General features: G+C 36.5%; 1 protein-coding gene across 2 annotated transcripts; it reads left to right on the plus strand.

The window, feature by feature from the left end:
- Nucleotides 1-6564: 6564 nt before the first annotated feature.
- On the plus strand, nt 6565-13333 carry LOC129258535 (uncharacterized). Of its 2 annotated transcripts, none has more exons than XM_064098183.1 (2): nt 6565-6727; nt 9604-13333. In XM_064098183.1, exon 2 carries the CDS (start codon nt 9638-9640, stop codon nt 11351-11353), a length of 1716 nt encoding a protein of 571 aa, XP_063954253.1. In that variant the 5' UTR covers nt 6565-6727; nt 9604-9637; the 3' UTR covers nt 11354-13333. The 2 variants fall into 2 exon arrangements, with proteins under 2 accessions (XP_063954253.1, XP_063954254.1); XM_064098184.1 differs by lacking the exon at nt 6565-6727 and adding an exon at nt 9353-9413.
- Nucleotides 13334-13580: the final 247 nt, after the last annotated feature.

Genomic DNA, 13580 nt, shown 5'->3' on the forward strand with positions numbered 1-13580 from the left:
ATAGCCCTAATTCTTCCGCCAGTCAAAAAAAATGGTTCCAAAGTCATTTTATACCTTCCCAATTTGGGCTAAGAAAGTTCAGTAGTTACCATTTCTAGAATCAGTGTTAGATTTTCAATTATATTCATACACTTTTGTCAATCAGCAATATCAAATTGAAAAAAAATCGAATGGGTTGGGTCGAATGAATATCTTTAGCCCTCCTGTTGTAATTAGGCTCATGGAACCTATACAACTTGTTTTCTGTAGGCCTATTCATTAACTCTTAAACACCTAATATTCATAATCTAACCCAATTATGGAAAATTGTTTTGAGAGAAATAATGAAATAGGCCTATATCAGATGAAGAACAAAATCCGATAGTCGAAAAATGTGGCCTGCAATAAAAGAGATTTTTCCTGAGTGAGAAATGGAAATGCTATTGAAATAAACGTGTTCAGATACCCTTGGATCCTCGTTTTTATTATTCTTGTTTGTAAATGTGTAAAGCATTTTGCAAAACAATTTAACGAAAGAGGGTGCTCTTTAAACTACACTGTATAGCAGTATATTTTTATGCTGTGATCAACCATCTGAACTACCAGAACTATTACGTTATTCCGAATTTTTGTTTTATTTTTGGCCCTGGCCTTCCCTTTATCTTTTCTTTTCTTTTATTTCGTCTTTTTCTCCTTCTCCTTCTTTTCCTTCTTCTTCTTCTTCTTCCCCTTCTTCTTCTTCTTCTTCTTCTCCTTCTTCTTCTTCTTTTTCTTCTTCTTTTTCTTCTTCTTCTTCTTCTTCTTACATTATTATTATTATTATTATCATCATTATTTGTGGAAGAGCCGTGGTGTAGTGGTTCTGACTCTCACCTTGAAAACAGGGGGTCATGTGTTCGAATCCCACCGCGGTCTAGCGTCCTTTGGCAAGGCGTTAATCCACACTTTGCCACTCTCGATCGACCCAGGTGCTAAATGGGTACCCGGTAGGATGCGAAAACCTATGTAGTATGCCTAGCAATTGAGTCTTGAAACTCTTGTTGGAATGCTCCCCAGGGAGTGGAGAAGGTGCATACATTGTATGCGGGTATGCAAGGATCCGATGACCGGGGTAATGATGTGCTGCAAAGCGCTTTTGGGCCATTATGGGAAAAGCGCTATATAAAAAATAGATATTATTATTGTTGTCATTATTATTCCTCTTGTTTCTCCTCCTTCTTCCTTTTCTTAATTTTCTTGTTCGCTTTTCTTCTTTCTTTGCTATGTACATGATAATAATAGTGAGAGGGATTGACTGCCTGCATCTATAGTTATATCGTCCCTGTATACCGCCATATTGGGCTTTCGGCCTTTCGGGGCACACACCACTAACTATTTCCCCATAGACTCATGTGTTAAAAATGAGATCGCCAAAAATAAGTCTTAATAATGACATCATCCACACCTTTATCGATTGGTAGTTCATCCAATATCCTTCAAACGCTAAAGATATGAAAAGGTGTTTTTCAGCATTTTTTCGCGCTACATGGGCTCAAACCAAGACTACATGCAAACTTGGTTGCAGTCACAGTGCTCACAGGGTTTCTTGGGCAACTAATTAAGTTCCCATAAAATCCAGCATTGACAAATTACTGCTCTCCCATGGGACTGAACAGATCCAGTAATAATCCCTCTCTGTGCCCATATGAAAAAAAATTGTTCAGATATGCACCGTTGATTCTATATGAATATTTTTCCAACCATTACGTCATTTTACTATCCAGCATGTCCAGGGCATTGCAGGGAGGCGGTCTCTACCTCCCTGGTCTATCCCAAACAGAATCAAAACTGAAACAAATGAAGAGAATGACACTGAAACAAGTCATTACCATGAATATGCATTAGCCTTCCCCGTATCACTTGAATAAAATGTAAGGGTCGTCATATATGGGAAAGTCTGATTTTTAAAGGGTAAGTCCATGCAAATCAAAAGTTAATTTAAATAAAAAGAGAAAAAAAAGTTATATGACATTTTGTTTCGCTTATTTTCAACAAAGTAGTTATTAGGGAACGACACAGTGATATACACAAATGAAAGAGTCGATGGTGCCACTATTTCTTTTGTATTCTAGTTCTTGAATTCCACAATATCATTGCTTTCGAAAATCTGACAAAGAGACTTCATCAATCACCACATGTTACAAGAAGCAATTTAACATGTTTAGGGATAAATCAATTTATTATAATATGATAATGCTTCTGACAACTATAAATAACGGGGAGGGGGGTTCTGACAAATGACAACATAAAGGGGAAGTCCAGGCCAGATTTTTCTTTCCATTATCATTTTCTCCATAAAATTTCATGAAGATATGTCTGATTGATGTTTTTAATTAGCTGCTATAAAGCAGTCAATCCAAGCCCGAATCATCGGTATTTTTGGGGAATTTGCCCTGCACTGGGGATCGCCATCTTTGTAATTCCCGGTCGATCTGTGACGTACCATGCGAGCAGGTCCGTTTTCTATTTTGATTGGCTAAGACATCGCTGTCCTATAGGTTTTTTTTTTACATTACATTTAAAGTTGTAATTAAAAAAAAAGAAACACATGAGATTTTAATTCAATATGCTTTACTTCATTTTATTTTTATACTGTTAGTTTTATTTTTCAAATGAAAGAAAAATCTTTGTGAAAATTAAAATTTATGCAGGAAATTTTCTTGCAAATATGTAGGGTCATATTTGACCATTTAGGCCTATGGGGTTCTAGAAATACCGGACAGAAGAAGAAGTTCTATCTTGTACATTAAAAACCACAGAAGTAGATGGAGAACGCATTGATGAATGGGCATTTGTGTTTTCATTAGGTCATTGTACATATAGAATTATTGTTCGTCCAATGTATTTTTCAACAAACGAAGAAATTTCACGAATCCTTTTTTTTTTCAAACTAGAACTAATTCCATTTCAGTGTAGCATACGCAAAAAAATAAAGGGATGAAAAAGGAATGAAAAAAATATACACTGTTAAAAATCATTTAAAGAATGCTGTTTACTATATGTGAATCGCACGGTAGTTGTTTTTTAATCTAAACTTTGTTGTTTAAATTCAAATATTTCATTATCAATAATTTAAGCATGGTTGTTTGTTTAAACTTTTTTAATCTTTAACAGTGTATGGTTGAATATGGCTCGGTGTAAAAATGGCAGAGGTAAAAATGGCAGAGGTAATAATGGCAGAGGTAAAAATGGCAAAGGTAAAAATGGCAGAGGTAAAAATGGCAGAGGTAAAAATGGCAGAGGTAAAAATGGCAAAGGTAAAAATGGCAGAGGTAAAAATGGCAGAGGTAAAAATGGCAAAGGTAAAAATGGCAGAAGTAATAATGGCAGAGGTAAAAAATGACAGAGGTATAAATGGCCAGTCTTAAACCCCTATGCCAAAAAACCTAATAGCCCCTCCATGTAGAGTAGATTAAATAAGAAAGGTTCTGAGAATAGAATGGGTAACATTTTTTTAATCATACGTAGATTTTCTGCACCAAATTGATAACACCTAAGTTGGTTTTTCTTAATATATTCCTGCATGGACTTTAATACATGCACAGCCTTCTCATGTCAAATCGCTCTTCTAATATTCAAATTTGAAGCACACTTTGGATCCCAAGTATTGTACTTAGTTCATTAAAGGGGAAATTCACCCTGACATAAAGTTTATTGTAAAAATAGCAGGAAATAATTAAAATGATATTGGTTAGGGCTTAAGGGAATCCATCAAAGATTTAAAAAGCTATTAGAATTTTATATTTTAATGGTGACGTTATTTTCTAGCCGTATTTTCCAAATCTGGTGTAATACAATATATCAATGAATTGTCATTAAAAAAATGAAAATGGTTTTTATTGTATTTAATTTTTTTCAATTTCAATTTCTATTTATTTCATTTTCAACAGAACAAAGTAAAGTGGTCGAAATAATTACAATGAACTTATACAGACAATATAAAGTGAGGCATGTAAAATATATGATATTTTTCCATAAGTAAAACAAAAAAAAGTATTATATATTAGCAAAACATCATTATAAAATAAAATTCTGAGAAAATGGAGGGATCCACTAAAAACAGTGCTTGTATTGTGTGGACGCCTCTAAATAATTATTGTTGTATATCAACATACAAATCATTTCACATCCGCTCCTGAAAGACTTTTTTTAGCAATCAGGAACCACTGATTACAAATTTGAAAAGTAATACGTGGCAGCTGCTCGTATTATTACGTCACAGATCAAAAATTCAAACTTCTAATAATTTTTTTTAATATTTGATGGGTTTTCCGTAAACCTTCACCAATATTTTTTTCTGCTATTTTTACAGTAAATAAATTTAAAATAAAATCCTTGATTCACTACACATTTCAAAATTCATGCGGTAACCGTAACCATAGAAACTAGTTTAGGAACCTGACATCCACTTGGACTATATAGCTGCAATGAGGTATTTCTCTGAATAACTGAACGCTAATTGCTATTATTATATCATTTACATTGAACTATATACGTATCATATCAATGTCTATTCGGATCCATTATGATGTTGAAATATGAAAATTACTTTTATTACAGAACGTTTTGTTATTTTTTTGTTATCAAAGTAATGCAAGTGGTTCGAAGAAATCCCGAACTTGTCTATTTCAGTGTGTTAATGGTAGCGCACATTTGGTGTTTACATTAAAATTCGTTTGTTATGTATGTGATTAACTGCTACTCTACTCTACAAAATGGCCAAGGGTGCGTTTATCCGCCACTTTTTTACCCTATAATCATGATTCCAATCATGATTCAAATCACGATTCTGCAGAATCACGATTGCGTTTAGTCGAAATTGAATATAATCATGATTAGAATCACAAACATGAACTACGAAAAAAAGGGCGTTTGGAAAGACGTTTCTGCAGAATCACGTACGAAAATGTTCGGATAAACGATATCGTGATTTGAATCATGATTATATGACGTCATTGTGTCGAGCTATTTCCGGTTCTTGCCAAGGCGCGCGCCCCACGTTGTCACATCACATGTACGTCGCCGACCTCCAATTAAGTGTCCAACGTTGACCTATACTTCCTGGGTCAAACTGCGCACTGTGATGCGCACTGGATCGGTCCGAATCCGAGGAGAAACAGCGTTGGAACGAAGGTCGTCTAAACCCTGATTCTGTAGTAATTGTGATTCATGTTTGTGATTTGAATCATGATTCCAATCATGATTCAAATCACGATTCTGGCTTGAGGTCGGATAAACGCAGCCTAAGATAAATCATTTCATCACTCACTAATTTAAATCATTTTGGCATGAAAACGTTTGAGTTTAATCATATCAACGATAAAGTATAGAGCTGACCTAAAATGAATAAAAAATCTAAATAATATCTTTTCAGTTCATAATGCTCATTGCGTCGATAGGAGTCCCTTCAAGGCCAATAATTATACCGATATTAACGGAAAAGGCTCTGTAGAATGCCATGATCTACACCTCTGTTATTTTTGCCTCTGCCATTTTTACCTCTGCCATTTTTACCTCTGCCAATTTTACCTCTGCCATTTTACCTCTGCCATTTTTACCTCTGCCATTTTTACCTCTGCCATTTTTACCTCTGCCATTATTACCTCTGCCATTTTTACCTCTGCCATTATTACCTCTGCCATTATTACCTCTGCCATTTTTACCTTTGCCATTATTACCTCTGCCATTATTACCTCTGCCATTTTTACCTGGCACCGTTGAATATACCCTCCAATAAACTCTATCGGTTTGAACAATTTGAATTGAATTAAATGTATTCATACAATGTAGTATTAATATGCAGAACAATAAGACTCCCACTCTGCGTACATAAACTAGTGAAGCTTATGTACTGTTTGGTACTCAATACCAAAGTTCATTTTTTTGTGATGTAATTTGGTAACTAATAAGGTGACGTGGAAAAAAAGAAAAACCTGAGGATTATGATTTCGTCATGAAACACAAAATGAATTACTAGTGAGAGAGAGAAAATGATAATGAAAAAATCTGATAACGTCACAACGTGCAATTGATTTAGGGAGGGGATATGATTATTATAACTTGACATCACAAAAGAACCGAAAATTATTTTAATAAAAAATAAATAAAAATCAAGCCGAAAACGGATTGCGTAAATCAATATTGAAAGAGATATTGAAACAGATTGAAAGATTAAAGTTGTCCCATGCATGCTCGTCAATGCACCCCTAGATCATGTAGATAAATGAAGTATAGGGCTCTCATAAATTTCAATGGCCTAAATACTTCATGAAAGGTATACGGAATTTCTAATGAACAAAAATTGCACACAGTAGAGACAAACCAGTATGCAATAAGGACTAATATGACAATATACACCATTTCAAAAGTATACCGAAGTTTAGAGCCCCCCCCCCCCCCGAAAAAAATAACAGAAACTGAGTTTCGCTTTGGTCCGAACCAAAATGGAAACCACTTATTTATTGTATGAGAACCACCCCCCCCCCCCCCCCCTTATCAATTAAAGCTCTTGTATACGTGCGCATGCTCACGTTATCATTGAGTAGTGTTATCAGTATTCACAGTGCACATAACTTGCTCAACTATATATACGGAACAAACCCGAGGGGTATAGCAGTAAAATCTGGGTTTATAATCGAAGCGAGAACCATACATGTAGCCGAGCTGGTCAAATTAAGGAGCGAATTAATTCAACATAGGTTTATAAAGCGTAAGTATAACTCGTGCATTTAACAAAGAACTAATGATAATTATATCAAACTTAATTATAGATCCATGGTGTCTACCAGCGTTGCAGTTTTCGAAGCAGATTGTTTTGTATTGAATATGGTTTCGGTTCAAGTTGTCAATACTTAGAAATCAATGGCTGTTATGGTTGCTATCCACTAGGATAGCTTTATCTGTTATAATTGTGCTTCTATTATGTGCCATTATTCGTAGATATTAATTCGTCTCTCTTTAGTCAGTTTTCTCGTGCAGCGAGTGGAACATAATCATTTCAAGCTAAACATAACTAATTTACCGAAGTTTTGAATCGCTATTTGTATCGATCCATTTTAGCTTCAAACCTATAATTCTAATGCTCTGCAATGCATGTTCCTAGCTACTTGTTTAATTTCATGATATACTTGACTACGTGGTGGATAAATTTTGCTTGGAATGAAAAAAATTACTGAACCAATCTGACATAACACACAGGCCAATACTGAAGTCAAAGCAAAAACTTTTGATGTGTCCCCAATGTCTTTAGAATGTTGGAGTAGTTTCCCCTTGCTCTATGTTACAGAAATAGATAAAAATACAACTTTATGAATCTATCTAAAATTGTTCACACTTTATCTTAACACATAATTATGGGGACATTCAGTTTTATATTAAAGTCTTGCAACAAATGCCGAAAATGCTACCGGTTACACTATACTCAATACTCGTTTTAATTGTCATATTCTGGACATCTTTATTCCATATACACTGTTAAAAAAACTGATTTTTTAAAAAAGAGAGAAGATTTTGCAAAAAGCAATAACAGAAACATTCTGTAAATTCATAAAACAGGAATTTTCTGCAATTTAACAGAACAGGTCTGTTTAAAAAGGGGAAAAGGTGTTTTATTAAAGGAAAATTGTGAGGTTCCATAACCAAATACCAATTTCCTGTAAGATTACAGGTGTTCTCGAGACTCTGCTGCAGGAACTTTTATTTTAAGGATAAATTTTCTTACAGTGTGCTGCTTACCCATCATGATAATACTGGTAATAGTCAGGTTAAATTATCCTAGTTAGATTTGTCCACGACAATGTACATAATGATCAATTATTCTGGTCATATGAAATTGATCTATATAATTATGCTATTTGATAAAAGCGGTACGAATATCCCCCCCCCAAAAAAAAAAAGCTTTAAATAAATCAGTAAGCGATATGCCACTGGCTTCAATCGGAATAATATATTGTGTTATCCTTTTCTTGTGACATTTTTAAATGAAAATATTTGACCTGTTTCTAAAGTATTGAATGGATTTCTATTGATTTCAATGGAAGTGTGAATAACGATCCCTAAATGGGAATTTCCCTATTGCAACATAATGGCGACACCCGGGTGACAACAAATGCCGAGTTCAAGTGCACTGATGGAAAATACTGGAAGTGCAATTAGCGCTCTGCATGTGGTATAACTGCCCCTCTATGTTCCACAACCGATTGGAAAAGGTGTGGAATCAAGAATATAGGAAGGAGAGAAGGAAATGAACTGATATGAAATAAATCGGGACTCTCGCTCATAAACGTAGATACGCACGATGACTAGATAAGAAGTCACTTGTGCCATGCATCTCATCATGTCTTGTAATTTCTTACTATCAGAAATTACTCTTTCCTAGTTCAATCCATGAAATAGAAAATATTTAAAAATGACTAGAATAACAGTACGTTGTACCATCAGCCGGGAGAGGATCCGTGATTTACGGGGGGGGGGGGGGGCTCTGATGAGCAGAAAGTCCTTAGAAAGGGGGCATGCCTACCCCCTTTGCACCCTCCCTATATCCACCTGCACACTGACGACACGATGACCCTTTAGTAATTTTGATTATTGTTTGTTTTAAAGTACATGTTCGCCTTGTCTATCCTCATGCAAAATCCACTCCTCATTTGAGTATATATCACCATCGCCTCTATATACAATTCAACCAAAAAAAATAAAAATTCGAAAAAAAATCAGCCAAGTACCAAGTGGCAAGACGAGAACATGATTAATGCACCCGCTCATAAACCTTTATAGACACAACGTTTTCGAGCACAGAATTTCTATAGTGAGGTGTCCAAGTGTCCTCGAAATCCATAGTGCTGAAAAAGAAAAAGAAATCTTATTTTTACAGAAATGTTTTGATGTGCATGTTGTTCTCTTTCTTCTCTCATGGAACAGAATTGTATTGAATGACACATCGAATTATTTGACTACTATATAGAATTTGACATGACTTGTAAATCAGTATTCAAAACCGAAATAACTAGAGGCCGGTCAAAAGATTGTATTTGCAAAAAAAAAATCCATATTATTATTTACGCGTCAGTTTCACAAGAAAACTTGATTTCATACCCCCTGGTTTGCCCCAAGTCGGGATATATTCTGCCTCTATAAAGGTAATGTAAATGACCGCCAAAAGAGTTTGGAATTACTCGCTTTGCTCACTCACAATACAGAGTACATCAGATGTTAATATTGATTTTTGTGAAGGTTGTGGTTTTGTGAAGGTTGCGGTTTCCCATTTTCGCCATGAAAATATCCTAGTCCATGCACCATAACATTGTTGAATCGAATGGCAAAATAAATCTTAAAGACACAACGCATCTTGCATGCAATACAAAACAAAGGACTGTGTCTATAATATCTCCCTCGATGTATGTATTTCCAAACACTTTTGTGAAATAATGCCAAAAATTTACATGGAAGAAATTTCAGATTAAAAAAAAATTGCGAATCTGTTGAAGTATCATTCTTGTTTGAATTTCCCCTTTTCAGAGATTTTACAGACATCGTAAATGATGATAATGCATCTTTTTTCTGTATGTTCTTTCTCATTGCAAACAGGTATCGAGTCGGACTTGACTAGCACGCTACCAAGATGTCTCACTTTTCAGATGACCCATGCCAGGGATGTCTCCAAGACAAGGAACAAAAAACTTACCATATGGTGATGAGATTGTGCGATGACTGCGCTCTGCAAAAAAAGCATTTCATCGAAAAGTTGGCACTGGAAAAGAAGGTGGTCTTCAGTTGCAGCAGACACCCTGCCTTGAAGGCTCTGGCATTTTGCACGCGCCATGATGAAACGATTTGTTTAGAGTGTCTCCCGGCACATATCGGTCCTTGTTGCAGTATGATGGACTTAAACGCGAAAGTGGTAGATCGGAGAAGCCAGCTCAGTGGTCTGGTAGAACGGTGCAAGATAAAAGCCGATGAATTCAAACAATTTAATATCCACGTCGACACGAGAACACATCAAATCGATACTCACTTTGCTGAAATCGAAGACGAAATCCGCCAGAAAACTTCTCAAGAGAAACGAGAAGTGGAAGAGAATCGAGACCTCAGGGCTGAGTGTATCAATAAAAATGCTGAAGAAAAACTTGAGAGAATCAGACAAGAGCGATACGAGGACCTGACGAGAAATCAGCGGGAAGCAGAGAAAAGATTAGACGCAATTAAGAAGAAACAAAAAGGACTGCTCGAGAGGGTTGATCAAATTAAAGCCATGTTTACCAAGAAGATTTCAAAGATGAAGTCGTATCTTCAGCAAACTTTGGAGACCGTGGAGAAGGCAGAGTCCTACGACGACGATGAAATGCTTCAACCAGATTTTCAAAAGACCGTAGTGTCTTTGACTAGTGTCCTCAATAAACAAGTCGATGCCAGCGACGTTGACAAGCTAGTAGAAGCTGCAGAGTCAGTCGAGGGGTTTGATGGTGACAAACGAATTGATGTTCCTTTGGAGAGGTGGGATGAACAAGATGGACTGACTTGGAAGACAGGACTGGGTAAAGGATCCTACATGATGGGTGCCATCAACATGGATGAAGTCTTGCTAAAGATGATGGATGGTGGCTCGGTCCATGCCATGAACGTTTACAGTGGTGATACCAGGGTGGTGGTCTCTGGAAAGACACCATATGATATTTACAGTTGTGCTGCTCTTCAAGACGGTAGGATCGTTTGTGGGACACGCTTTGGCGAGATTGTCGTGTATGATCGTGACTGGAAACCGCTGAGAGTGATGCATCTTGATTATTCAGGCAAGTCCGTCAAGTTAAGGCCTGTCTCGATCTGCATTGATAGAGCTGGTTTGATCCTAGCTTCGAATGGCGAATCCACTGTTCATGTATTCAATCCAGACGAAGGAGACTTTGTCAGGTCGATCGACACCAATGTCAGGTCTATCTGCGAAATTCATCTTCTGTCATCCGATGACATCGCGCTCCGCATCAGGTCATTAGATGAAGAGTGTACTGATGTTCGCATCTTGGACAACATGGGATGCCTTCGATCCACTCATCATCTTCACAACAAGAACCTGATTGACATGGCTGCGGACATGTCACGTGGCCATATATTTATGATGCTCCTTGATCACGATGACGACTGCGAAGAATTCGACATGGCAGTCCTTTCATCAAGCGGTGTGGCAGACATTGACGTCGAGTTACCTTTCGACTCTAGGACACTTGCCGAAATGTGTTTCATGCCTGAGAAGAGCGACCTGGTTGTGCACTACGAGGAAACAACTGGAATATTTAGGAAAACCGATCGGGGTCTCGAAGAAATAATCAGTAACATTGATTAAACCACAAACTACAATATAATCATGGTAACAGGTCACGATTTATTTTTACACTCGTGCCATTTCATGTGTCTTGACGCTGGAGGTACGGTACTGTGCTCTTTTCTGTCAGATCGACAGTCCTTGACCATGTACACCGGGATGATGAGATAAATTAGGGCGAGAAAACAAGAATAGACCAGATACCTGTCTCGATAGTTTGACTTAATTTTGATAAGAAGACAAGATCGTGTATATTTTGAAGTTGACCATAACATGGCAGGAAGAAGACAAGAATTTGAATCATTGGGTTCCAACCAAGTCAACTTGATGACGACTAGAAGACAAGGAGAAAGGGTGATCCTGTATCCCGCAAAGTCGAATCGATGTGGACAATAAATTAAATTCATGCCGGTCACGTCGTGTCCGTCAGGACAAATTCCAGGGGAGTGTTTCATCAACATTATCGTCCGACAAGTTGTCAGGTCTGACAACTTTCCTTGATTTTGATTGGCTGACAAGCACTGTTACTATGGTAACTGTTGTGTAAAACAGGACATGTCGGATAAAACGTCCGACAAGTGCTTTCATGAAACGCTCCCCAGAAATTTCATTACCCCGATTTGTCACAACAAAATGAAGAACAAAAAAATTCCCGGATGTCTGATCTGAGCGATTATTCGCACCGCGTCGCAGAACGAATTCTAGAACACAGTAAATGTATTGAAAATGACCTTCTAAAGCCGACGGACAGTTGGGAGGTCTTTGTCGAAATTCGGTGAACCGGAACAGCAGTTCGTCCAAAGTTTCGGAGCTGACGAAAAAATACAAATATGTCATTTGTCCAGAGTCCAGGACGAAACTGCTGTTTGATTCTCCAATTTTCAACAAAGACTTTTTGGTTGCTCATTGTCATGAAGGGCATTTAGCAACACATTATTTTTCTGTGTTGTTGGAAGCGTTCTGCATCGCAGTTTCGATAATCCCCAATGTCTTCACCCACGTGACCCAAGTCGAAAAAAAAATCTTAGATCTTGTATTATTGTGTTATTTGTCTTCTGGTTTTGACTTGATCAACTTGACAAGGTCCTCATCTCACTGCGCATTTAAGTTTTAGTAAGTGTTTTCAACTTCAAGCTCTAAAGATGGGCGGGGTGGCATAGGTTCATAACAATATAGCCACATTCTCATAACTTCGAGCGCAAAATTCAACAGATCATTAGACAAAACGATAAGAATTAAACATAATTATCTTTGTACCCCACTTTTCTTTCCTTCCATTCGCTTTTTTGTTCTCTGTCACTGTGACAATCATCATTGTGACAATATTGATATGTGTTTGGTTTGATCGAGGGTTATTTATCAAATTTCGTGTACTACTTTCTCTTTCATTATTATACATGCATGTCTTGTTAATTTTATAAATATGATCACGGTAATTATAATGTGTATAACATTCCTTTGTATTACAGATATCTTATTTCTTGATTAGTTTGAATTTATTGGTAATCATTGCAATCATTTAGAGGTGAAAGATGAATTATCATCATCATCATTACCATCATCATTATCATCATTATCATCATCATCATCACCATCATCATTATCATCACCATCATCATTATCATCATCATCTTCTTCATCATCATCATCATCATCACCATCATCTTCATCATCATCATCATCACCATCATCTTCATCATCATCACCCCCCTCACCATCATCGATTTTAAAGCAAGTCCCCACCAGTTGGTAATTCAAAACATCAAATTTTAATCTGACGTGATTGTGAATAACGTTATCTAAAACAATATGCAATACTTATATCCCGTTATAAACGTTCCGTGTGGGTTTGTCCAAGTTGATTATCATCATTATTATCAGTAGTATTATATCATTTTGTTCATGATTCATAATCATATTTTGTCAATTCGATATGATATTTTGTTCATATATTTTGGTGGTGTTGGATTTTCATAAAACTTTTCTTATATTTTCTCTGGCTCCCCATTGTTTGTTATTTTCTTTTATGTTCATTGTATTCTTTGGCAAAACTCGAAGGATCGCAAGTGAAATTAAATGAATTTATCGTTATTCTGTTTTTGTTGTTCATGATATCATCAGGTAAATGATAACTGGATGATAATGATAATAAATAATGGTTATTAATGATTAAGACGATGATGATAATGATGATGGTGATGATGATGATGGTGGTGGTGATGATGCTGATGATGGTGATGATGGTGAT

Source organism: Lytechinus pictus, chromosome 4 (genome assembly GCF_037042905.1).
Source record: "Lytechinus pictus isolate F3 Inbred chromosome 4, Lp3.0, whole genome shotgun sequence".
Taxonomy (NCBI): domain Eukaryota; kingdom Metazoa; phylum Echinodermata; class Echinoidea; order Temnopleuroida; family Toxopneustidae; genus Lytechinus; species Lytechinus pictus.